General features: G+C 41.8%; 2 protein-coding genes across 7 annotated transcripts in view; both read left to right on the plus strand.

Annotated features, from left to right (window-relative positions):
• LOC119724915 (protein kinase C-binding protein 1-like) overlaps positions 1–19,928 on the plus strand; it is a 31,718-nt gene extending 11,790 nt beyond the window's left edge. For 2 of the 6 annotated variants that reach the window (XM_038196228.1, XM_038196229.1), the window contains exons 10-17: positions 65–142; positions 846–961; positions 1,157–3,884; positions 4,372–4,534; positions 4,955–5,079; positions 5,798–5,968; positions 11,123–11,269; positions 17,147–19,928. In XM_038196228.1, the coding sequence (XP_038052156.1) occupies positions 65–142; positions 846–961; positions 1,157–3,884; positions 4,372–4,534; positions 4,955–5,079; positions 5,798–5,968; positions 11,123–11,269; positions 17,147–17,494 (3,876 nt within the window). In that variant the 3' untranslated portion in view covers positions 17,495–19,928. Of the gene's footprint in view, positions 1–64; positions 143–845; positions 962–1,156; positions 3,885–4,371; positions 4,535–4,954; positions 5,080–5,797; positions 5,969–11,122; positions 11,270–14,576; positions 14,601–17,146 lie in introns of all 6 variants that reach the window. The other 4 variants (XM_038196232.1, XM_038196230.1, XM_038196233.1 and 1 more) reach the window with 4 other exon arrangements.
• Positions 19,929–22,672: 2,744 nt separating this feature from the next.
• The window catches only part of LOC119724921 (bombesin receptor subtype-3-like), a 28,933-nt gene continuing 25,909 nt past the window's right edge, over positions 22,673–25,696 (plus strand). Inside the window, exon 1 of the mRNA XM_038196238.1 lies at positions 22,673–22,861. The gene's annotated coding sequence lies outside the window, so the exon portion shown is untranslated. The remainder of the gene's footprint in view (positions 22,862–25,696) is intronic.

Raw genomic sequence — 25,696 nt, forward strand, 5'->3', positions numbered from 1 at the left:
AGAACCCACTCTAGCAAAAAGGGAAATAGTTTTGACAGGTTTCTGTTTGATTGGTTTATTTTAGATGAAGGAGATTGAAATCTGCCCAGACTGCTACTTGTCGGCCAGTGTGAAAAACAGCAAATGGTTCTGCGAAGTCTGTGTAAGTTGCTTTCATAATATTTCACAATTGTTAAGTCCAAGGGGCGCATAGCACCCAAGGCGAAGCTGAGGGGGCTATGTGCCCCTAGGGGGTTAAAAACGTCATATGCTACATCACAGCAGTCAACAATTGTTTTGTTGTATCATGTAAATAACTCAAAAAGATAACTCAAAAACTTGCTGTGTGAAAAATAAATTAAATCACTGCGATGCAGCCTTTGATAACTGAAGGTTTTGGTGTCCTGCCGGACATGAGACTGAGTGTTTGACGTTACAGTTCTCATTGCGCGAAGCTAGCGCGCCGGCAGGTTCCAAACGCGCTCGCTACTTGCGCACTGAACGCAGTACGATATCACCCTCGGTGTGTGACATGCATTTTTATTGTCTAGACACGTGGCCATCCTAAAACCAATGAAATTACAGAATCTGAGCACACGTTATAGTGTTTTTTGGTATTTATTATGGTACACAAAACTTGGATTCCCCCCCCCAAAAAAAAAATTAAGAATGGCACTACAGGCTTCAAGAAACACAGGTACAAATTAGGACAAAGAAATACCAAGTCAGTGATGGAGGAGAAACCCCGTACATAATTATGACAAGGGCTGTGCTGATTATACGAATATTCGATCATCCACGGATATCCGAATAATTTTTTTTGCCTGTGTGGGTATTAATAGTAGCTTCTGGTTTGTTTTCCACAGCGGGATCCTCACAAGCTGGTCTGGGCCAGGCTACAGGGCTTCCCCTTCTGGCCTTCTAAGGTCATCCGGGAGAAGGACGGACTTCTAGACGTCCGCTTCTTCGGGCAGCATGACAGGTAAATACACAGACATTATGTTTCAAAAAGTGGAGGATTCATGTTCGTCATATACCAACATGACAGATGTAGATAAGAGTGACCATGCGTTCATTCTGGGGAGTTCCTTGTCTTTAAGTGCTTTGCCAGTGCTGTTGAGAGAAATTTCACCAATTTGGTGAGGTGAGACTATGATGCCTCTGTTTGTATTTTCAGGGCTTGGGTTCCTGTCTCCAGCTGCTACATGTACTGTCCGGAGATCCCCAACCCTTCCAAGAAGAAGACAACGGGTCTCAGCACCTCCATCATGGAGATGGAACTCCACATCGAAAACCTAAAAAAGGCCTTCGGCAAAGACTGCTTCCGGTACGCACCCCACCGGACCCCCTACGGGAAGTTTGAGTGCCTGTCCCTTGACCCCAAAGGCAGGGAAAAGTGGACGGAGAGCCAATCTGAGATACTGATGAATGGCATCAGCGGCAGGAGTAGACTGCAACCAGACCCGGCCCCTTCCACTGTGAAAGTCAAGACGGAACCAGATTCACAGGAGGCTGATGGAAAAGTAGATGTTGGAAAACCGTCGGATGGTCTGCCAGGTCAACTGGTAAAGGACACAGTACTAGACAAAGAATCTCCAGGAAACGAAAAGGATTCAAGTCAGGACTCTGCAGACAAAATATCGTCTGGAAATGGCAACGATGCTGGTAAGGATAAACAACCAGACTCGGATTCGTCGATTAAGGATGCGCAGATCAACTCCGATACACCTAGCACCAAGATTGGAGCACCACAAACAGTTAGACGTCAAATCTTCAACATCTCTAGGAAAAGAACGGTAGGCGTGGATAAGCCAACAACACAGGTTAAAGACACTGCGGAGGCAAGCTCTGCCTCTGGAAGTAAGCCCGACTTGGGGAATGTTGAGAGTGATGACAGCTCGTTGTCGTCTCCCAGCAAGGCACCGGCTGGCGTGTTCGAAGTCAGCGACGAGAGCCTAGATGTGGATCCTGAGGTGGAAGCCCAGTCGCCAGCCGTGCAGCTCTTGGGCAAAGCCCATGTATCCGCCAACGACTTTGCCAGGAGCCTTGCCATCAAGCTGAACAAGGTCAGCCCAAGGTCCCTGGGGAAGATGGGGAGGCAGGGCAGTCAAGATGCTAATCAAGCAGAAGAAGACAAAAAGGAACATTTGATGGACCTAGAGGAGCAAAGTAGCGAGTCTACAGAGAAGGACACTGCAGCTAAAATCTCTTCAACTTCACAGGATAAACCATCTGTAGATCAAAACGAAGAGATGCCAAAAGCTGATACCTCACCAAAGCCTTCACCCTCCATCCCTGATGTGGATGATAAAAACTCAAAAGACTCAGCTCTTCCAAAGACCCCTGCGGTTGACTCCTCGGAGAAGGCTCAGGACGAGGACATCCCAAGCACCTCCCAGTCCTTACCCAGGAAGGACAAGTTCCACATCAAGCTGGTCAAGACAATTGAGACCATGAAGGCCTCCCTGGGCATTGAGAGGCTTCACAGTGTCGACAAAGAGACCTCCGATTCAGAGTCTTCAGCCGCCGACTTGGACTCAGACTCTAGCGAAGCCGAACACTCAGATGAGTCAGACATGGAGGTTGATGAGGACCAAGGCCCAAGTGTAGCCAAGAAGAGAGCTGATAGCCCAAACAGGGATGGGTCGGAGAAGGCGACTACATCAAGGGAAGATACTTCAACGAGATTGGCGAAGACATCTGCTGAAGACACTGACAACCAAGATCCCAGTACCGACACAAACGGTAAACAACTCCCGAAGGACCGAACTGATCCTGACAGAAATAATGCCAAGGCATCTCAAAATGTAGCAGATGATGGCAAAGGCCCTAGTTCATCCAAGAAACCGTGGGTGGATCAAGACATTGACCTTCTTATGAGCTGCCATTCTGAGATGTCCGGTTCAGAGGAAGGCGAGCTGGTTATCGACGAGTCACAAACCACTAGCCAAGCTGACACAAGACCAAGCAAAAAGGCCAGACTGTCCAAATCAAACACTATCAAAAGGAAAGACTCTACTGCCAATAAGCTGGAGCAGTCTAGTGAAGCTCTGAAAATGGACGTCCATGAAGATTCAACGCCAATGGAAACGGACGACGTCATTCTTCTGTCGGACCCCTTTGAGAGTCATGGGACTGACCAGCCTGACCAAAGCACAACACGGCAAGAGAAAACTGCCTCTCCTGTACCCAGCGTGCATGAAAAGGAGTCGAAACGTGAAGAGGAGTCCAAGCACGAAGAGGAGTCGAAACACGAGGAGGAGTCAAAACACGAAGAGGACTCAAGACACAACGAGGAGTCCAAACATGAAGAGGAGTCCAAACACGAAGAGGAGTCAAAACACGAAGAGGGATCATCTCTCCAAGAGGGAGCATCAGTCGAAGAGAAGCCAAGACTCGAAGACTCAGCCACAACTGAAGAAGAAACAATAAATACCACCAAGCGTCTTAGCCCAGCACCAATCAACCTATCCTCTGATAAGTCAGCAACTTCAGGTGACAAATCCACACCTCCAAATGATGAATCAGCACCTTCAAAAGACATCTCAAAGGACGATAATTCGCAGACTGACAACATGCAAACTGCCGAGAGCAGCAAGAGCACAGTTCCCATGCCTCCAAAATCAGATCTTCCACCTGCCAACCCCGCAACATCCCCCACCACGTTCCTGTCTTCCTTCCCAAAGATTGTTGAGACGCTGCAGGCCGTTAAAAGGCCATTGGTTATTGTACCTGATCCTTCACCAAAGGTCGCTGAAGAACCCGTTGAAAGTCCAACAGTGACTATCTCAACAACGGAGGCTGCGAGTACCTCAGGTAGCAGTGAGACTGTTGAGGGGCCACAGACAACTCCCATAGACAAGGATGTCTCCATGAAAACCTTTTATAAGAAGTACATCGAGAAAGTAAGATCATCCTTAATCATTATAAAGGTCCCTTTATCATGTTCGTCCATTTATGTTTGGAATTATTGATAACCAGATTTCACCAAATTTTGTTAGAGCTGAACAAAAATGCAGTGATGTAGGCTGGTCTGCGGTCTGTTCATTATATTATTGACTTAAAACAAGGTAGCGAAACGTAGTCTGTAAGTGAAAGCAATGGGAAGTGTAGTAATGACTGCCGATATTCACTAAATGTATCGGAATTATCACAAAGCTGAAGACAGGCCACAAGACCACGCGGCAGCCAATATATCAGCGCACATTCGGTCCTCTACCCTCACAGATACCCATTCATACTCCTGGGTGGAGAGAGGCAATTGTAGTTAAGTGTCTTGCCCAAGGGCACAAACACCATGTTCCTGGCAGGGTTCGAACCCACACACCGTTACCACTGGACCATTGCATATTCTACATTGACCACTTTCTATCGTGGCCTCATTTTCTTCAGATTTCAACATCTGTGGGAGGGATCCTTGAAGACTTGTGCAGCGACCTTGCGGAGGGGAAGTTGGTAAAGGAAGCCAAGGCGAGCATTGAGGAGTTGAAGGCCAAGGTGCAGCAGCTGACCTGGGAGAGGGACCAAGAGCGGAAGGAATTCAAACAGATCATGGGTGAGTTCAAAGCAAGGATAAAATTTTGCTTTCAGTTTTCTAGAAAATCAATTAAAAAAAATTCATAATTGTGTTTTTTAGCTATTTATGCATTCATGACGCAAATATACAGTTATTTAAATCAAAAACAGTGATTTCTGTACCAGATGTGAAAGAAATTAACTTCAAGATACTCACTGTCCTTGTGTCACATGATCAATTGCAGTGCATCCTGGGATTTCAAAATGGCCTCAAAGATTATTCCTTTTTACCGACAGTATGTTAAGTCTTGAATGTAGAAGGAATTAAAGAATGTATTAATTCCGTAAACATTTTCCTGAACTACATGTAATGGCAAATGTATTTTGTTTTTAAAATTAGAGGAGTTTAATAGAAGTTTGTCAGGATGTTAAACCGAACATTTTGATTATTTTGCGGCAGATCTGGCAGTAGCGGAGATGAAGGAATGCATGATGGAGGAGTCCAACGTTGCCCTGATCAACCTGAGGAACCAACTGGAGGCGGAGAAACAAGACGAGATCCGCAAGACTAAGACCAAACAATGGGTAAGCTAACAACATTGACCAGGATTACGTGGTAAACGGATTTTTTTTTTAAGTTTTAGAAATTGGTTTTCAGGTTATTGGTTCATTATGTTAATATTCATTTTCAGAAGATGGACACAATAACATGTATCTTAATCTTATAATTTGTTTGCTTTTTAGCAATTTACATTAATAGACAAGAATCTTATTGCTAAACACTTTTACTAAAAAAAAAAATTCTCCAATTCATTTTGCAAGTATGTGTCTTCCTTCTTACCTAGTTATAAAAACCTTCTGGTCTCTTCGGTTGGTTTTTTTTTTTTGGAAAGGCTAGTATAGCTATATGAAGTCAACTTGAGTTTTACATGAAATAGTCAGTTGGGGCAGAACAGCATATAATGCCATTGGTCACTGTCCCAAGAAGATATTAATAGCCAAATCTTGGAAAGAATGTAGACGCCATTTCCTCTGTTGTGTACAAAGTCTATGGAGAGTCCAGGCAAACTTCAAAGTATTTCCTAACAAAATTGGAAATGTTTCCCGGTCCCAGATTCATGTCTTTTCAACATTTTTGCAATGACTGACCTCCATTGAGATGATATATAAATAAGAAGTGGCGTCAGGATGCACCATTCTTTTCCAAATCTTGTATACGTTTTTATGGAATCAAAGATATTCTTACACTTACCTGCCGCGCAGTGATCCTTCTTTGACCAACTTGTTTGTCTTTTGGTGACAGTGCGCTAACTGCGGTAAGGACGCCGTCTTCTTCTGTTGCTGGAACACCAGCTACTGCGACTACCCCTGCCAGCAGACCCACTGGGCGCAGCACCGCAACGTATGCCAGCAGCGAGTGCTTGGGAACAACGCAGCACAGCAGGTACAGCAAGCACCCAACAAACAGCAGCAGGTATGTCAATGTTTATACTTCAAGTCTCAATTTATCTATCGCCGTTTGCGAGTTAGCCATGCCCCTTAGGCCAAAAAAAATAAGTATCCGGTTTCTGGTATGGAGCTTGTCCAAAAAGTGGTGCGGCGACGCAGCTTTTTTTTTTTTTTGTACCAGACTTTTTTGCTTCAAATGTCGGCTGATTACTGCAAATGGTGCCCAACTAAATTTAGTGCAAATATATGGGAGTCCAGAGAGGCCACATAAAGCTTATTCTCGATCATAACCCCATCTAAAAACACGTTAAAATTGTGCAGTAGCAGGATTCCAGTCAAACCAGTGAGTTTGGCGGTTTTGAGACATCATCTTTCATTGAAAAAAAAACTTTTTCATTTTGCCGACGCGCATGGCTATGGCGACGCGCGCGCATACCAGAAACCGGAGACTTTTTTTTTTTGGCCTTAGACAACCCTATGGAATTTGTACGTTAAGTTTTGTTTGTCTTAGAGTGCGCGTCCCGCGTCCATTTGTATATCATGTAATTGGACAATATTTCACAAGCTGCGTTGACGCGATTCTACCGCGATAGGTTAATTCTACCAATGAATTATTTTTCACATTGCATCTTCATTCACAGAACAACGAAAGAAGATTTTCAGAGGGTCCATGAGGTGATTTTTTTCTTAGGAACATAATTTTTTCCAACAATTTTTTGTGCAACTTTCCACTCCTCGTAAATTTACAAACAAAATATTTGACATCCCTTTTTTTTCGTTAATTTTATTGAAAAGTGAACTTTTGTAAACATTAAATAAAGTCCATGCTTTTCTTTGTTAAAACGTAAATTGACCGGACTAGTATATAGTATGGCGAAAGGTGATGGGGTTGTGCCTTTGATGATACAAGCATGGCATTCGGCTCACAACCAGATTACCGGTATGTCATGAGAAAGATATGAGGCTATAGGGCCATCGCAGATTTGCCCTTTAAAAAGCATTTGCAGCCATTTTGAAAAATGTGAAAATTGCTTGTTTTTCTACCAATATTTTTTCAAAGGACAAATCTGCAATGGACCTATAGCCAAATATCTTTCTCATGACATACTCTGACTGTGTGCCAAATGACATTTTTGTATCGTCAAATTTCAAATTACAATTCCCGCCCCCCCCCCTCCAAATATGTTCCCTATCTGCCCCACTAATAGCAGCCAATCCCAGAAGCTGGGTCTTGCCTCTCATCATATCAGGGGTCACTTAAAATAATTCAAATTCCCAGACTTATCTTTTTAAAAGCATGGGGAAGTATGGTACGGATATAAGGTCAGATAAGGGGTAAAACAATCTACTCCAGCACCAGATCACTTCCTGTTGTGCTTACACCATCAGTTTACATCCAACACAGCAGCTTTAGCTGTAGCTAGATCAAAAAAGTAAAGTGTGACACCTGGTATCATACTGATTATTCTCAAAAGAAGCTCTCTTTTCCTGCTTGTACAGTCAATCATTGCCTTTAAATTTACCATTTTTTTTTTCAATTCAAATTGTGTTTGCTATTGCAGACCAGCTAGACGAGTTCCCTTACCTTACAATTTTCCGGTATCTATAAATTGATCCATTTCATCTTTAGTGGAGTCAGGGAACCAGGTTACTTGAACATTTTTGTTTTTCTTGATTTTTCCAGCATTCCACAATGTCAGTGTAACAATATTTGATCTACTATAATTATACTAACCCCTCCAATAGTTCATTCTGAAAATTACAGCAAAAGCCAATGATGTACATTCCCTTTAAGTAAATTGACGCCTTTTAATATTCCCGTATCGGGTATACAAATAATTTAATAATAATAATGATAATGTGTATAAATATAAATTTTATAAAGCGCAGTTATCCACCAATATTGGTGCTCAAGGCGCTACATCATTATTATCCTGCTCATTGGGCTGATAAAACATTTCAAAGACCATGTCAGCTCCCTGGGGAGTATACAGCTCGATTGCTGCCATTTTGACGCAAAGCAGCTAAAATCAATCACAATAACCATCTCTGCCCTCAAACGGTACCCATTTACTCCTGGGTGGGGAGAAGCAATGAGTGACAAAGTACCTTGCCCAAGGGCACACGCACCACGACCCCAGGCTGGACTCGAACCCACAACCTGCAGATTTACCCGCAGACCATAAATTCAATGCTCCAGACCACAAGACCACAGCACACAAAGTGTCTCTGGGTTGATCCAAACAAAAACAACAAGTTGTCAAAAAGTGAGCCGATCTTTAGAGGTTGTTGACATGAATCAGCTTTTTTTTTCATTCTCAAATCTTTTAATAATTATTGTGTCCTAACACACATAAGCAGCGCCACAGTTCCCAGGTGTCAACAACTTCTAAAGCTCACCTCACCTTTTGACAAGTTGGTGTTTTGTTTGAACAAACATTTTCTCCAACTCGGCAGGTGTTCCATTGTCAAGTTGACGTCCCGAAATGCATGAGAGATTCGTTATTGTACCCCCACACTTGCAGCTGTCGTGTGGTGGAATTCAGTTTACTTGTTGACATGATACTTAGTAAACTGCAGTTGTCATGGTGATCAGATGTAAACGAAACAAAAACATGCATGGAAAAATAAGTACCAGTAAAAGGTTTATATTGGTACAGTCGAGTCTCGTTAATACAAAAAGTTCAGACCTAGCCAAATTGTTTGTTGTATCAGAATTTTGTATTAAGAGGAACATCAGTCCCATTCATTGTGCACATAAATGCACAGTCGAGACTTAGGCTTTATGTTTGTTATAACCAGAATTTTGTATTAACAGAGTTTGTACTAACAAGATTTGACTGTATTATGTTCACTCTTCAATCTCATTAACATTTGTTCTTCAATTCAATTCAGTTCAATTCAATTCAATTTATTTATTCTTAACATGTAAAACATGAAACTCGGCCTCCTTGTTCTGCATTAAATATTTCACATACAACCCTGAAACATTTACATATAAATAGATATAAAAAATCATTGTATTACATTTGTATGACATTGTATTTATTCTCTGATGAACCCATTATCAATTACCATAGGGCGTTCAGGCGGTTTGGGGTTGTACAGAGAGTAACAGGTAGGACTGTTTGGGGCGGTACTGGGAGTAACAGGCAGGGTGGTTTGGGCAGTACAGGGAGTAACAGGCAAGGTGGTTTTGGGCAGTACAGGGAGTAACAGGCAGGGTGGTTTGGGACAGTGCAGGGAGTAACAGGCAGGGTGGTTTGCGGCAGTACAGGGAGTAACAGGCAAGGTGGTTTTGGGCAGTACAGGGAGTAACAGGCAGGGTGGTTTGCGGCAGTACAGGGAGTAACCAGTAACAGGCAGGGCGGTTTGGAGCAATACAGGAAGTAACAGGCAGGGTGGTTTGGGGCAGTACAGGGAGTAACAGGCAGGGCGGTTTGGGACGGTACAGGGAGTAACAGGCAGGGCGGTTTGGGGCAGTACAGGGAGTAACAGGCAGGGCGGTTTGGGGCAGTACAGGGAGTAACAGGCAGGGTGGTTTGGGGCAGTACAGGGAGTAACAGGCAGGGCGGTTTGGGACGGTACAGGGAGTAACAGGCAGGGCGGTTTGGGGCAGTACAGGGAGTAACAGGCAGGGCGGTTTGGGGCAGTACAGGGAGTAACAGGCAGGGCAGTTTGGGGCAGTACAGGGAGTAACAGGCAGGGTGGTTTGGGGCAGTACAGGGAGTAACAGGCAGGGCGGTTTGGGACGGTACAGGGAGTAACAGGCAGGGCGGTTTGGGGCAGTACAGGGAGTAACAGGCAGGGTGGTTTGGGGCAGTACAGGGAGTAACAGGCAGGGCGGTTTGGGACGGTACAGGGAGTAACAGGCAGGGCGGTTTAGGGTGGTACAGGGAGCAACTGGCAAGGCAGTTTAGGGTTGTACGGGGACTAACAATAGGTTAATTTGGTGCTTTCAGGAGAGGTCCTGGGAATATTTGGGAAGTAAATCAAAAAAATGTGTACGCTGTAGATTTGAAAAAGAAAGTGAGATATTTTTAGACTATCTTTGCCTCGAGGGTATAGATGCAAAATTGGTTAATCCCTGATTTGTGTCCCGGTTGTGTGTGACAAATATTTTTTGCTTGAATGTGTTCAACACCATTTGCCTTGTTTTGCTTGCATGTACCAAAGTGCAACAGCCTTTAATGGAAATACTGTATGCCTGCCAGTGCCAAAGTAGTTGGAACAAATGTCACCAGATTCCACAAAATGTATCTGTCAGCGACATGAACATCAATCACACTGGACAATGGCTGCACATGGACAGGTGCATACCATTGTTCAGTTTCAGTGGTAAACATGCAACAGAATGATTGATGTCATTGACTTGTAATTGGTTGTAATAGCTGACGATAATTGAATCCCTGCATTGCAAATTGACTGCCAAAAGGCTTGTAGCCATCTGTTCCAGATCCTGCTCCAACAAAACAAGCTGAAATGTTCAATCCTTTGTTCATTATTTCTGGAGGATCTTTCTGTTTCAACTGTCTGTTGAGTGCTGTTTATAATCAGGGAAATCGGTTAGTATTCCTCTTGCAATAGTCTTCTTTGTCTTGGTTCCAAGACCTTTTTTTTTTCGTGCATTTTTTTTTCGCGAAAGTTATTTACCACACGAATGCAGACGTTGTTTAATCGTAATCGATTCCATAATGTATTCGATCTTGTAATTCTCGTCTCTCTAGTGGGCATTGATTCCCTAGGACTTATATTTTAATCTTGACTACCACAGTATACCGTTATCGATCAGATAGGGCTCTCGTCCTGTAAATTGCGCCCTCTGTGGATGGAATATTTTTTTAAGGGCGAAAGTGTGATGCATTTCATCATATGTGGGGTCAGGGAACCAGACTACAAGAACATGATTATTTTTCTTGGTTTTTTCAGCATCTACGAATCCAAAACGTCAAACAAGTCAGTGTAGCAATAAAATACCCCCCAAATCCATCCATTTCTGAAAGTTACAGCAAAAACAAGTGTTATATATATTCCCTTTAAATGAGCGTGCAAAGAACAATTGTGATAAGAGTCAGCACAAGGGCCCTTTTTGAGAAGGTTATTTTCAAAATCATGATTAGAATTAGAGTTTCTTTCGGTGTATTGACACACTGCACATCCAACCTTGTACCTCCCCCAGCAGATTACTACGTCTTCCACCGCATCGGCATCCAGCACGTCGGATATAATGCAAATCGTTTCCCCCGCCGCGGGAAACAGCGCGGCGGAACAGCTCAGAATAATCTCTGAGCAGCAGGCCAATCAGACTGGTAGCCTAGCTAATCAGGTAAACAAGACAATTCGAGCTGGTCACAGAGGGCACCAAATTCAGGGGCGGATCCAGGAATGTTTGCAGGGGGGTCAGGTCTGTCAGAATTTGTTATGTCTGATTGTTGCAGACATATACGTATTATATGCAGTACATTTTTACTGATGCACTTATTATATTTGTTTGTGTGTCGGAGCATGGGGGGATTGACCCCCGCTCCCGGATCCGCGCCTGAAATTCTATCAATTAATTCAGATTTGATATTCACTGGAAGTGTTTTCACACATCTGGTCTCCACGTTGGGTGGGATTTAGCTTATTCATTGGCATTATGTGTATAATCCTATACAATAGCACTGTCGATCTCACAAGCCACAGTCAGTCAGTCAGGGAGTCGGCATGGGCGTCGCGAGGGGGGGGGCAAGGGGGGCCACTTGCCCCCCCCCCCCCTGGAAAAGCAACAAAAAAACAAAAAAAAAGGAAGAAAAAAAAGGAAAAAGAAAAAGAGGCGCGAAGACAAAGTGGTGTAAATTTAATGAGTTAGGGGGGGGGGGCAAAATGTCCCTGCCCCCCTCTAAAACTGATAAATCGAGAATGTGTTGAGAAATACAAGCATATTTTGGCCAAAATTTTTTTACCCCCCTCTAGAAAAAATCCTGGCGACGCCCATGGGAGTCGGGGAGTACGTTGGGGAGTCAGTCAGTCGAGGAGTCAGTCAGTCAGATAATACAGAGGTTCACTAGGTTCATCTCTGGGACCAGCAATCATAGCACTTTTGCTTTTAACCACGTCAGCATCCAGCATGAAGCATGCTCCACTCGCTCACTTATTATTTTTGCTTGCTTGCTCGTTCGATGGTGGGTTGCGAACTTGCAGCCATTGAATGCAATAGACCGTGGCTCAATTTCATTGCTCGACTTATACCGTTAGCGACAATCCTCGCTTATTTTTAAGCAGAAAATCTTATATAGGAGCAAGTTGGATCAAGGACGAGTTATTAACTAGTGGTTGGTTTGTGACATACCTAGCGCATGCGCACTGAAGTGCGAACAACTCTAGTCAAACTATAGACCATAGCAAGGGCGGATCCAGGGGGGGGCCAAAGGGGGCCATGGCCCCCCCCAAAACGAAACCAATTTTTTTTTTTTTAATGTGACATCGCAATAAAGGCAGGCAATGAGTACACCACCATCTTTTCCTCAAAAAAAATTGGTTAAAGTGGTCAGAAATTGCCTCAGATCGCACCACAGAGCATCTAGAATCCAAAAAATTTTCGGGGCCCTAGCGGGCCCCGAACCCCACGCCGTAATTTTTTAGACCCACTTTTTGGGGGACCAAATTTTTTTTTGGCCCCCCCAAAAATTGTGTTCTGGATCCGCCCTTGGACCATAGTTGCAGCCATTTGATTTTTTCCCATTCAAATCAATGTAGCCAAAGCAAGGTTGGAAGGGAAAATAGTCTCGTTCCTTTTTGCACAAAAACATTATCATTCAGTACTGTTGTTGGATACAGGGAACATGACTTAAAATGGTGGAAGCATGATATAGGTCTATTGTCATGTCAGAGACCGTCAGAAAATGGCGGTCCTACAATTATTCAACACTTGTTGTTTCTGTGTAGTGCATGATTGTGTGGTTTAGGACATTGTACATAGTCGCCAATTTTGTTGTGGTGACAAAAGTGACAGAATCGTAAACTAACATGAAAAAAATATATGTGAAGAAAATCAAATTTAGCACTCACAGTTTCGTTTTTTCACCATTTATTTTTTGACAGTTGGTCCCCTCTGCACGATGCTACGCATATGCAAATTGCTATTGATAATCAGCTATAACTCGTTTCGAGACCAACAGTCGAATAGTCGACTAGACTAGTCCAACTATCGTCGACTAGCATGCGTTCAATCACAGTTAGTCAAACTATACGGTTAACTATGGTCCTTGATCGAACTTGGGAGGAATTTTGGCTGATATGCATGCACATACATGTACATCCCATAACTCACAGTTTTAGCACAAGTTGGCCGGCTGGCGCTGTAATTAATGGCAATTGTAAGCACGCAGCGGCTTCATTAGGCGCGTGTGTTATTTCAACCCGAAGCCAAATAATTCGGACAAGGCCTATACATGCACAAGAACAATGTACATGTATGTCGTGCATGAGTCAAATTACATGTACTTAATACATGTGTTTGCCTGACATTTGGCGCGGCTTTGAAACTGGCATGAGTACGTGACCAGCGTAATTTGCTGATGTGATCCACATCAAGAAGAGCATGATGTGGAAAATTTTGATTCGTGATTTTTTTTTTTGTTCCTTTGATCGTCGAGTCGCATTCAAGCGTCTTCATTATTGGCTTCGAAAGTGCAGAGGCTCACGTTGATAGGATTAAATATGTGAGCTTATAGGGGCTGGAATGCTCCCACGCGTCACTAAATGGGATCAAAACGGTGGAGAGGAATTTGAGACCATGAAAGAAATTTGACATTTTGAGGGGGGGGGGGGTGGGTGCAAATGACAGGTACTAGTAGGGACCTACATGCAATGAAAATGAAAGTGATTTTACATTCACATGACTTAATGCCCCTTAGGCTACCTTAAATGTTGTGAAGTACGTACATGTATGTCAGATTACACACGAGTACATAATGTGTAGGTTTTCCCGGCCAATTTCCTAAAATGTTCATTCACTTCTGAAAATCGGTCATTCATTTTCGTCTGAATTAGAGAATCAATCTGAATACCCATTTCATTTTCGCTACCAGAGCATTTGATTCCATTTCAGTTCAATCAATTAAGTGACTGAGCAGCACTTTTCGTTTATGTTCATTCAGATTTGATTACAAGACTTCTTTTCGCTTTCAATCAGAGAGCGATTTCAAACAATCACCATTCTATTTCACTTTTAGTTTAATGCCATCGGCACCAGATACAATTATGGGTTTCTTTTTCATTAACCATCAATCAAATTAGCTGTACCTGAATCAATTTTGAAAAGGTATGCTTGCATAAATGAATGCCCAGGTAACCTAATTGGCCGTCTGTTTCTCAAAACTAAATGCACGGACAATGATCGAACTTTTGTTGATTTGAAATGGGATTTAAGACGTGCATTCAAATTCAGGCAAATATGAGTGACTGATTTTCAAAAGTGAATGAACATTTTAGAAAATTAGCTGAGAAAATTTACATTGACTACAACATACTGCAAACTAACAGTACATCAAAACAGCAATGATTTATTTGTTTTTGGCTGGATATTTTAGTATCTTTGTAAATATGAATCATAAACATTAATATTGTAAGGGTTTTTCTTTTCATATCAGGTGATTGTTTTTCACACATGACAGGTGCGTTTTTGATTTATTTGGTTTATTTTCTGTTTTTGGTTTTTAAGTTGGTTGCAACATGGCTCCGCATTGGTATGCCCTTTTTCTAGCGATAGTAACTTTTAGGACCCTCTATGTTTTGCACTCACCTAAACAAATGGCAAAGGCAAGAGTCAATGTTTCTTTCTGATTCATGGCTCTAAAGGATCTTTTTCAAAAGGGAAGTAAAGTCCTATTACCATTCGGTTGACAACTGATGCAAACGTAACAGTTGATCTCCATAAAAATAGCAGCAGCGAAAAGATAGAAGGGTCCTAAAAGTATCTAGTTCTTTTTCTCTTGAGTTCTGAGTTGAGTTCATGGAATGTTTTTACTGTTTCGAAATATTAAACAATAATGAATTTACTCAGAAATTTTCCGCCTTTTTCCAGTGATTTTAATTTTTGTTCTGTTGCAGCAAGATATTTGGATGCGCAATCAAATTTCTATGGATCTTACATTTCATACTCGAAAGGGGTTTTGTTCTTTTTCTTTGTTTACCATACGTCATTTAGTTCCTGGGCCCAATTCTATGGCGTTGCTTAACAGTTAGCAGAAAAGTTATGCAAACTATAGCAGAAAACTTTGGTATGAAACTATAAGCACTATTTCATGGTGCGGATTGCGCATGCATGGAGATTTCTATTGTTACATCTCTACTTTAAGCAACTTTTCCCCTGAGAAGCGTGCCTTTTTGTGTGCTTACTTCTTACATGCTTACTTCTTACGATCTCCATGAAATAGAAGGTGGTACTGTTTAATAGCAGAAAATCGTGTACTTAGCAGCGCTATGAAATTGGGCCCTGGTTTGATTAATTAATTCACCTGTAACCTTTCATTTCCTGACTACTATTACAGGTACACATACGAATGAAAGCATTTCCTTTAAGTTTGCATTTTGGTTCTACTAGCTTCAAGCTTTCAATTTGATGTGTTTTGCTAAGGCATAGTTTTTGAGTGGTAAGAAAATGGTTCTGAAAGAAGGAATCTGTAAACATCCAACGTTTCAATGAGTGCGCTCTGATCATCTTCAGGCAAAGAAACCAATGATCAGCTTGTCTGACAGTATTGTGAACGTTTACTACAGGACAGCACAGCATTATACCATCACCATCCAGGGTATTTAGGCCAGATACCCTGCCAAATGCAGCAACATGCAACACATAAGTGACAAGCCTGCCCAGTGCAGCAAGATCCATCGGGCAATGAGTCTCAAGGCCAAACTGCCTCAGAGTCTGTGGTCACTGCATGCAGCAGGATACAACTGTGGCAATATATGTTCTGTGGGACTACAATCCTGGCCAAATCTCGCTGCCCCCCCCCCCCCCCGGCCCCCTGTCAATGTTGTCTCTCATTGCGGGGTGTGTGCTCCATCAGCTTAAGAGAACAACATTGACCGGGGGAGCAGGGGAGTGGGTGACTGTGGAAGGCTAAGGTTATTTCCAAGTGTCCCAACCATTTTGGCCGGGATTGTAGCTCTCATTGTCTCGGAAGTGGCCGTTTTTGCACTGGTATTAATAGCTGATGCATCAAAAGTGCACCAGACTTTTCACCTGATGCACTGTGTTGCGTCTGGCAGGGTTAGGGTAATAAAAGTCAGCCGGTGAAAGCATCTTTTCATTAGCATGTTCGTTTCACTGGTTGCTATGCGTTGCCATTCAGCACTCCAGACTCTGAACCTTTCAGTTATAAGTAAATAGTTCTGGGATGTAGACAAGGCAATGTGAGAGGCTTCTGGATGCCCGTGCGTAAAACAGAGTTAAAGTAAAGTCAATCATAAGTCAATCACAAGACAATCACAAGTCAATCACAAGTCAATTACAAGTCAATCACAAGTCAATCACAAGTCAATCACAAGTCAATCACAAGTCAATCACAAGTCAATCACAAGTCAATTACAAGTCAATTACAAGTCAATCCCAAGTCAATCCCAAGTCAATCACAAGTTAATCCCAAGTCAATCCCAAGTCAATCCCAAGTCAATCCCAAGTCAATCCCAAGTCAATTCCAAGTCAATCCCAAGTCAATTACAAGTCAATCACAAGCCAATCACAAGTCAATCACAAGTCAATCACAAGTCAATTACAAGTCAATCACAAGTCAATCACAAGTCAATCACAAGTCAATCACAAGCCAATCACAAGTTAATCACAAGTCAATTACAAGTCAATTACAAGTCAATCACAAGTCAATCACAAGCCAATCACAAGTTAATCACAAGTCAATTACAAGTCAATTACAAGTCAATCATTAAAATCATAAGTCTTCCAGTGAGTTCATTCTCAAGTCAAGTCAGAAGCTACTCCAATGTACTGTGACAAAGTCATTCCTTTGTCATTGTTCGTTCCCCGACACTCGAAATCTCATTTCTGCTTTGAATTACGATGAAATCTCCATCTTCTTCTCAGAACCATCATCTTACCACTCCCAAAAACCTTCCTTGGTTCATTTCCCCAAGGTTTCGAGTCTAAATTTTTTGGTTCCTTCTCTTTTCTGTTCTACTCTTTGTCTACTACCCCTTCCTACAGCCAAACCAGCCAGTACCCATGCAGCTCCACTCCAACTTACAGCCCACCATCCAACAGCAACTCAACCAGTCGGCTAACCATCAGGCACTCCACCAACTCAACCAGCCTGCCAACCAACCGCAGCAGCAACAACCACCACTACACCAGACCCTACAGCAGCAAGTGCAGCAGGTTATGCAACAGCCGATGCCACCGGCGAACACCCAACCCATGCAGACTTTGATCCAGTACGTCCAAGCCCCGCGGATGTCTGCTCCCTTACCGGTCCGACAGATGCTCAACCACCACCCTTACACCCTGCCACAGGGGAGGATCATCGGTAACGGAATGCGCGTGGTCAGACCTTAATTACGGACCAGTTTTTGTGGTTCTTTCTTTAACTATGGACCTTTGACATCTTAAAAACCTAGACCTGACATTTGTATGTTTTTACGTTGTGCGTTTCTGATATCAAAACGCTGCATTCTATAACCGCCATCTTGTGTACAGATGCTCATTCTGATCGTAAATAAGGCACGCATCGTACAATGAGCGTAATTCGCGTACAGGATGCCGCTTACAGGATGCAACGTCTTGATATCAGAAATTGCAGGCAAGTGTAGGGTCTAGGTTTTTAAGATGTCTGTGCTATGGACTCCGTACACAAGTACCCGCTCAACGTTACAAAGTTAGAGTTGGGGAGACCATTGGGAGGAAGATTCAAATGTATCCCCATCGTGTCCAGCACTCACGCGAAGACGTCACTGGTTTATGCTCATTGGGAATAAAGATAATGCGTACTTTGCGCCATACGTGCATAAACCAGTGCGCATGGTGAAAGTGGTTAAAGAGCGCCATCTTTTGTTTGCGCAAGGAGTCCATATGGTTCCAAGCTCATCCCAAAGATAGTGTGCTTATACTGTTAACATGAATAACCTTAGCAATACCCTATATGCTTAAAACTGTTTGTAAAAGTCAGAGGACCTGAACGAGGTTTTGTATGTAGCAGATGCCTAAAAATTACCAGGCTCCGGAACTTTTATAATTTGTAAATTTCAGATCACTTCAGTCAGTAAGCAGTTCACAGCAGCTTTTCGTGTCTTAAGAACCATATAAACCCTCCTCAATCCTCCTCAATCCTCCAAGTGTTTTGGAGGATTTTTGAGGATTGAGGCTGAACGGCAAAAAAAGTGTCAGTTGATTTTGGAGGATGCATTGTGTCGAGTTCGTAGGCCGTACCCAGCATTGTTTATCAGCCATGCACAAGCCCTGTATTATGCTCGTTATCATCCGCACTGCTTCTGAATGTCATCGGCACTGCCTCAACAACCCATTAACAGCGATTGTCAGAGAATTTTGAAGGATTGAGGAAATGGTCACCCCTCCACTGAACAAATTCAAGAAACGATAAATGATTTTGGAGTACTGAGGCTGAATCCAATTTTTACATGGTAGCAGTTGGAGGATTTTGCGGGATTGAGTATGGTTCCTAGCCAAAAGGGCCTAGGGGGTTAGGGTTAATTGAGTTTTGGAAAAGAATGGATGAAAACATACACGCCATTATCAAACATTTATCAGCATTCTCGCTAGCTTTACTTATAGCTTAATTCTGCAAGCATAGTTTACCTTATGACTTGTATAAATGTGTGTCAAGCCTGTCTATACACATTTGGACTTTTGTTTTGTTTAATTGCTGTATTAAAAGATACAAGCGATATAAGTTTGCAACTATAAAGAAAGGCCTGTCAGCCCAATCTTCGCGACAACAAACACCTCAAACATGGCTGCTGAACGGAAAGTCTATTCACTTTGTCACAAAAGAAAAAAAGGAAAGAATAAGAGGGAAAAAAATCTGTTTTTCTCAAACTGCCGAATTCTGTACAGTTGTTATTTCCTTTAAGTGGTCTCACTTGTTCTTTGTTTCATACATTTCTATCCATAAACTTGAAGTTCTCCATAAAGTTGATAGTTGATTCTGTAAATATTGTTTTTTTTATATTTCAATTTTGACCACAGCTCCAAGAGTTTGTTAAAGTGATGTTCTGGTGTTAATGCATTTTTCATTGTTTAAAGTTGTTAGATGAAATCAGCATTACTTTGTAATTTTTCTCTGGTTAAAGAGAGTTTTTTTCACTGAAAGTTGATCACTGATCACAAAAAATTGAAACCTTCATTTGTATGGTGTTCTTTTGTAAAAGTATACTCAGCTCAGTTTTTGCTTTTGCGAAAACAGGTCACTTGCTAAGGCTTTTCTAGTGGCTAGGCTGCATCTTGGACGCATCAACATTAACAAACCATTGTAAATACCCTTTAGCCTTAGCCCCAAACTTGGAAACAGCCTTAGATTCTCTGCCTTGCCGTTTGCTTTAAAAGCAATCCATTGGATATTATAAAGCAGTACATCGAAAAGCGCTTCTCGAGTCGTTTTTTATTCCTGATGTTTTTCCTCATCTCTACTCAGAAAATGTGTTAAAAATGTTCACATGAAGTTAAAAGGTGAGCCACTTTATTCTTAAAATGACATGGTCATAATTCTCTTGTATAAACTTTGTTATGATGTACAGTTTCCTTTGTTGTAAGGGGAAAAAAAAACATTACATAAGCTGCTGGGCATTCAGCCAGAAAACACTGCGGAAAAGATCGTTGTAAAGACAAGACAGGTAGTTGCTCAAGAAGCGTCGGAAATAGACGGCCAGAAAAAAGGATTATGTAGACCCTTTTAAAGGAACTAGTTGTGAATCAAGAATAGTTCACATCTGTGTGGTTCACTCGTAATTGATTGCTCGTTTTTGTACAGCGCTGTTTTGAATTTGGGCCAAGTCACATCATCACGAAGCAATTTTCACAGGCAATTTTTGAGGCAACGAATTTACTGCAAGTGCTAGCTATAGAAACTCCTAGGAGAATGAATTAGGCCCTACTTGTTTGCAACAGCATACGAAACTTTCTCAAAAACAAAATGGGAATCAAAATTGCCTGACGTCGTCGGGTAGATTGTCTGGAACGATTCTGCCTGTAAATTGCCTCGTGTGATGTGAACATTGTTCCGGTCCATTGACAAATAATTAACGCGCAGCCGACTGATCAATAATGTCTAGCTTACAAGCCGAAGTAAAGTCAAATGTCAATTAAGTTCAGGGTTTTTTTTCAGCATATAAAAATGTTTCCATTTCAAATCGGTTTCTTCAACAAACTGTACAGTACAGGGGTGATATAGCTTTTTGTTTTCATGTTTCTTTTTTTATCACATCACACTATGTTTTTTTGAAATGGTGTTCTTTGCCCTTCTAAATTTCATGGGCCTGGGGTGGTGGTGTTTTTGACCCCAGCAAATTCCAGTTGTGCAAGGTATACGAGAAACAATGTTACCTTTTTTGTTGTTAATTGTTTCATTCGCTTTTTATCCATCCGAACTGGAACAAATAGTTTACTTATTGTAATCCGCATGTATAAAGTTATCTACCCATTTTGTTGAACAGAAGTGTAGTTGATTGTTTTGCATCGTTCGTCACTTCAAAAACGGAACCGATTCGTTTGACCTTTTTAGTGTTTAAATTTTGCTGATGAGAACTACACGCCGTGTAAGACTGTGCGTAACCGTTGATGGATGTTAAGCTCTCTGTATAATAAAGGTTACACTTTTTCTACATTCTAATTCCCTTTCGTGTGCTTTTGTTGAGTGTCATTGAACAACTTGTAGGTCTATAACTAAAATAAGCTTTATTTTGCAATGGAGCGTAGGCATATTTTTTTTGAAATGGCGATGGGCATCAGGGCTACTTTAGGGGTAATCATCTTTGGATGATATTTCCTCCCAAAAGTGACTGATTAACCTCCACAAACTTGAGCAGAAAATGAAAGGTGATGAAATAAGCTTTAATTTAATGTGTCTCAAATACGTTGGAGAGTTGTGGGCATTTTTCCTGAATTTTTTAGGGTGGGGGGGGGGGGCACCACTGGGTCTATAGCGGCTCATTTACTGGTCTGCTACCCAAATTGATTAGTGTTAGATAAGATTGGAAAGTTTTATGGTGATGATAGCATTTAGATTAGATTTTAGGATTGCACAATTTAACAAATCTCTTTTGTGAGTTTGTTGGATGCTGAAAAGAACCAGGGGAAGTGTTGCCTTGCCTTCCTTTCAGGCGCGTAATTTCTGAAATGATACCAACTGGGCCATATTTCATTAAGCTGGTATAAGCAGAAACTATTGAGCAGAAAATGGATTTTTGTGTCCCATTTAACTTTATTTTCAATTTTCGTTCTGCCATTTCCAAGGGTAATTTGGTGCCTTTTTGGTTGTTATGCTAATACGATTGTTCATGTTCATGAGCAAAAAGTGTGATATCATTTCAGGAAGAAACCTCTATGGTACTGTTAGTTCAGCGCAAAAAGTTACCAGAATTTTTGATATTTTTGCTTTAAATTTTCTTTTCTTTGTGATGCGTTGTTGTGTCAGTACATAGCAGTAAGCCAATGAGCAAACGCTTCTCACGAGTTTTCAATAAGCAGATTTTGGGGGGACGGTTCACATTTGAACAGAAAACTCCTAAAACACTGTCTTCCTGAAATGACATCACAGCAACAGCGCCCTCAGCTGTCCTTTTATCAGAACTGATCTCCAACGGGTCCCAGTGAAGTTAAAATGCACTCTAAAGAAGTGCACTTTTGAATATTTAGGCCTAAGAGGATCGAGTAGAAATTAAGTCGCACAAAATGTGTTCCTAACAAAAACATAATTTTCATGTACACTTTTAACGTGGGTTTTTAGTTTGTGGCCTGTTTATTTTGCTAAGCAAATGTTTGCCAAGCTTAGCAGAAACCTCTGTTACGCCCCAACTAGACTGTATTCCCAAGTTTAAGCTGACATGGGACCACGGTTCAGAAGTTCAGTTGGGATAGTCCCAACTTTAGTAGTTGGGACCGATCGTCTACTTGGGGCGCAACACTACCCAGAAATTGCACTGGTGTTCAACTGAGCTGTTCAAGTTAACTATTATAAATGCTTTCAAATTGAAACTGGGTCGGTCATTCAGCTGTGCACAACACTCTATTCACGATAAGGCCAAAAAAAAAAGTCTCCGGTTTCTGGTATGGAGCTGGCCCCAAAAGTGGTGCGGCGACGCAGCTTTTTTTTTTTTTTACCTGTTTTTTTTTTTTTTTTTGGCTTCAAATGTCGGCTGATGACGGCAAATGGTGCCCGACTAAACTTAGTGCAAACATATGGGAGTCCAGAGAGGCTACATAAAGCTTATTCTCGATCATAACCCCATCTAAAAACACGTTAAAATTGTGCAGCAGCAGAATTCCAGTCAAACCAGTGAGTTTGGCGGTTTTGAGACATCATCTTGTATTGAAAAAAAAACTTTTTCATTTTGCCGACGCACATGGCTACGGCGACGCGCGCGCATACCAGAAACCGGAGACTTTTTTTTTTGGCCTAACCCCTTGGCTTTCTAAATCTGTACTTGCTGTGAAGAGGCCAACGGACGGCAACCGTCACAGTTGACTGAGCGTGAAAAAGCAAAAAATATTTTTTTTTTTAATTCCAAGTAAAGATTGGCACGCACCCGGCCGGCCACATGTTGCTAGCTGTGGAAGAAGAAAAGTGTAGTTTGCTGGTGACGTGGTGGTATGCTGATTTATTGGACTAGCTCGCAATGGGTCTGTGTACGCAGATTTACGAAAAACGTGACGACGAGGATTATAAACGACGAAGCCAGCAAATAATTCAAGGTACGTATTCTTCCTGACTTCCTTTTAGTTTCAGAATGATCATGAGTCAATGCGTTAAGTAGGCTGGTGTGGGAGTTGCTTATTATCCTAGAAATGCTAGTTTTTAGGTAGTGTGTGATGATGTGATTATTGAACCTTCACCGTGGTTCTGTGTTCATCCACGTGTACATAGACGAATGCGGACACGTCACTGTACACTCGCGTCACGCGCACGGCACCTCTCAATGAAGGAACCCAATGATGTGCTCGTTCATCGTACATAAAGCAACTGCTCTTCTAAGGCTGTTACAATTATTTGTTTTAACAATAGCTAGAACAATGCTTCCTCGTTTTGAAGGGGGTTTCGTGTTAGACTTGAAAGCGTGCCTAATATTGATCTATAGGCCTTCCTCAAGCATGCATGTATTTGTACTATGAAGTCTCACATTTATTTTTGGATGAAAGGGAAAATGCATATCATGCTCAACAATTGTAGCTTGCTAATTGGCGTTTAAATGCGAAAAGAAATGCACTGAGTTCCAATTTATCCTCAATCGGATGAGTCTCTTTTTTTCCAATAGTTTGCCGCATGTTGTTTATATCGAATGACAAACTCTAACTTTTGTTGGATGTGTGCAAAGTTTACAATACAACTTTGAAAGTTATTTAGGCCGACTACTTTGAAATATATTTCAGACTTAACATATTAGTTTAGTTTTTTTTTAAATGGCGTGTGGTTAAACTACAATCTCATTGCGCAATTTTCTCATTATTGTAGTTCCAATTTTATAATTATAGCTGTCAAATGACATATACTTTTAATAACATAATTTCTTTTTTTTAGTTTTTAGTAATCCTTGCATGATAAAAAAAAAAATCACAAAAATTCAAACGAATACACTAATATTTCATATCACACCACCACTAGGCCTATACCCATTTGGACGCTCCATGTACGAAAATGTAATTGCTTTTCACGCACACAAGAATTACCAGTCATTTGGAGAAGAATTCAATCTACACATCTCCCATGCGACACATATTTAGAATGTAGCTACATCCCCTAACTGCCTTTTCCCCAAGAAAAATAATTGTTAAGGTGATTAAGTGTCCAATTCCACGCTTTGTGCGTTAATTGCATTCCTTTTACGCAGACACTGAAGCCAATCCTGCGAATCAATGTAGAATCTTTTCATGTTTCCCAGGCGACGAAACTAATTGCGAAACCAATGTCATTTAGCGCACATTTTTCATTAAATATATCTGATAAAGCCATGCAGTTGATTAGATTTTGACACCCTGTTAAGTCGTAGGCTAGTCTGAGTGTCATTCGTTGTTCAGTGGAGCTCGCACGCTATCTCCTCAACAACCAGTCAGAATCCAAAGAAGAATGTTCAGAACCTATAACCTGTTGAAGTTTCAGCTCAGTGGATATAAGTCTTATCGAGAAAACAGTGAAAAACCGAAACCTACTGATCACGAAGCACGATTTCGTCTCTATATCTCTATTTCCCCCAAAAAAATCAGTCAATTGACTTATCGTTGGAAATCACCTGAATTTCTTGATTTCTTCTAAATGACAGCAAGCCAGACGGAGTAAATTTGGGGACTCGATTCTGTATAAACTTCAGTTGTGGGTGGGGATAATCTTAGGGGAGCGGGCTCGTCATATATGTAGGGATATTCAGGTTACTGTCATCTGTGACGCTTAGGGATAATTTTAGATGGGTATTTTTCCTTGTCCCACATAATTATGAGTGTCAGCTTACTGTCCTCTTCGTACCTCAGCAACTCACTGAAAATGACTCACTGAATGTCACTTATGAATTACACTTATGTGGAGTACCGTGGCCTCAAGGTCTGGTGCATTGAACTCATGATGTTGTGGGTAATTCTGCAGGTTGTGGGTTCGAGTCCAGCCTGAGGTCATGGTGCATGTGCCCTTGGCAAGACACTTTATCACTCAGGCCCAAAAAATAGTTCTGCTTCCGGTTTCCCTACCTACCCTATTCTGACAGCCCCTACCCTAATTTTTGTTATGAGAAAAAAACACACAAAACCATCAATTACTATACCTTTTACCCTTGACTACACGCAGACGCTTCCATGATCATACACTAAAAAAAAAATGCCAAAAAAATTCCCTACCTACCTACCCTTTTTTCGAATGCCATGTAATCGGAAGCAGAACTATTTTTTTTTGGGCCTCATTGCTTCTCCCCACCCAGGAGGGGGTAGAGATGGTCGTGTTTGATTTAGCCGATTGTGCCGATATGGCAACATTGAGCTGTGTACTCCCTAGGGAGCTGAGATGGTCTTTGGAGTGTTTCACTGGCCCAATTGTACCGCGCCATGCAAACCCGTTTGGTTGATATGTGCGCCCTGTAAATCGATATTATTATTCTAGGGCCAAAGTATTATTGCTTAGATTTCACCTTGCCCTTAACTTCGAAATAGGATTATGCTCGTGATGCCATGCCAACGAAAGGGCCAAATCCGACCCATTGTGTAAGCCACATGCATGAAAAGACTAACAGTGAACAGCCATTCCGTATCAATGGAAGAAAATTTGTGTGCAGTTTAGTACCAGCATTTTGCAAACGCACTGACTTCGAGTGGATAATATGTTGAATTCCATTCCTTCACGACCCACGATTTTCAATTTACACTTTGAATCAATTGTATATGGAACTCATAAAGGCCTACAGCTCTGCAGAGATAGCTCGTAGGGTAAGTACGACAGACCTAATTATTTTTTCAAAAGCGTTTGGGCGTAACCAACGGCGCCATGCAGCTGTCTTGGTCCCAACCTGATTAATTAAAGGTAAAGTCCATCATTTGTAATTTGTGCATTTT

Source organism: Patiria miniata, unplaced genomic scaffold, assembly GCF_015706575.1.
Source record: "Patiria miniata isolate m_02_andy unplaced genomic scaffold, ASM1570657v1 HiC_scaffold_18, whole genome shotgun sequence".
NCBI lineage: Eukaryota > Metazoa > Echinodermata > Asteroidea > Valvatida > Asterinidae > Patiria > Patiria miniata.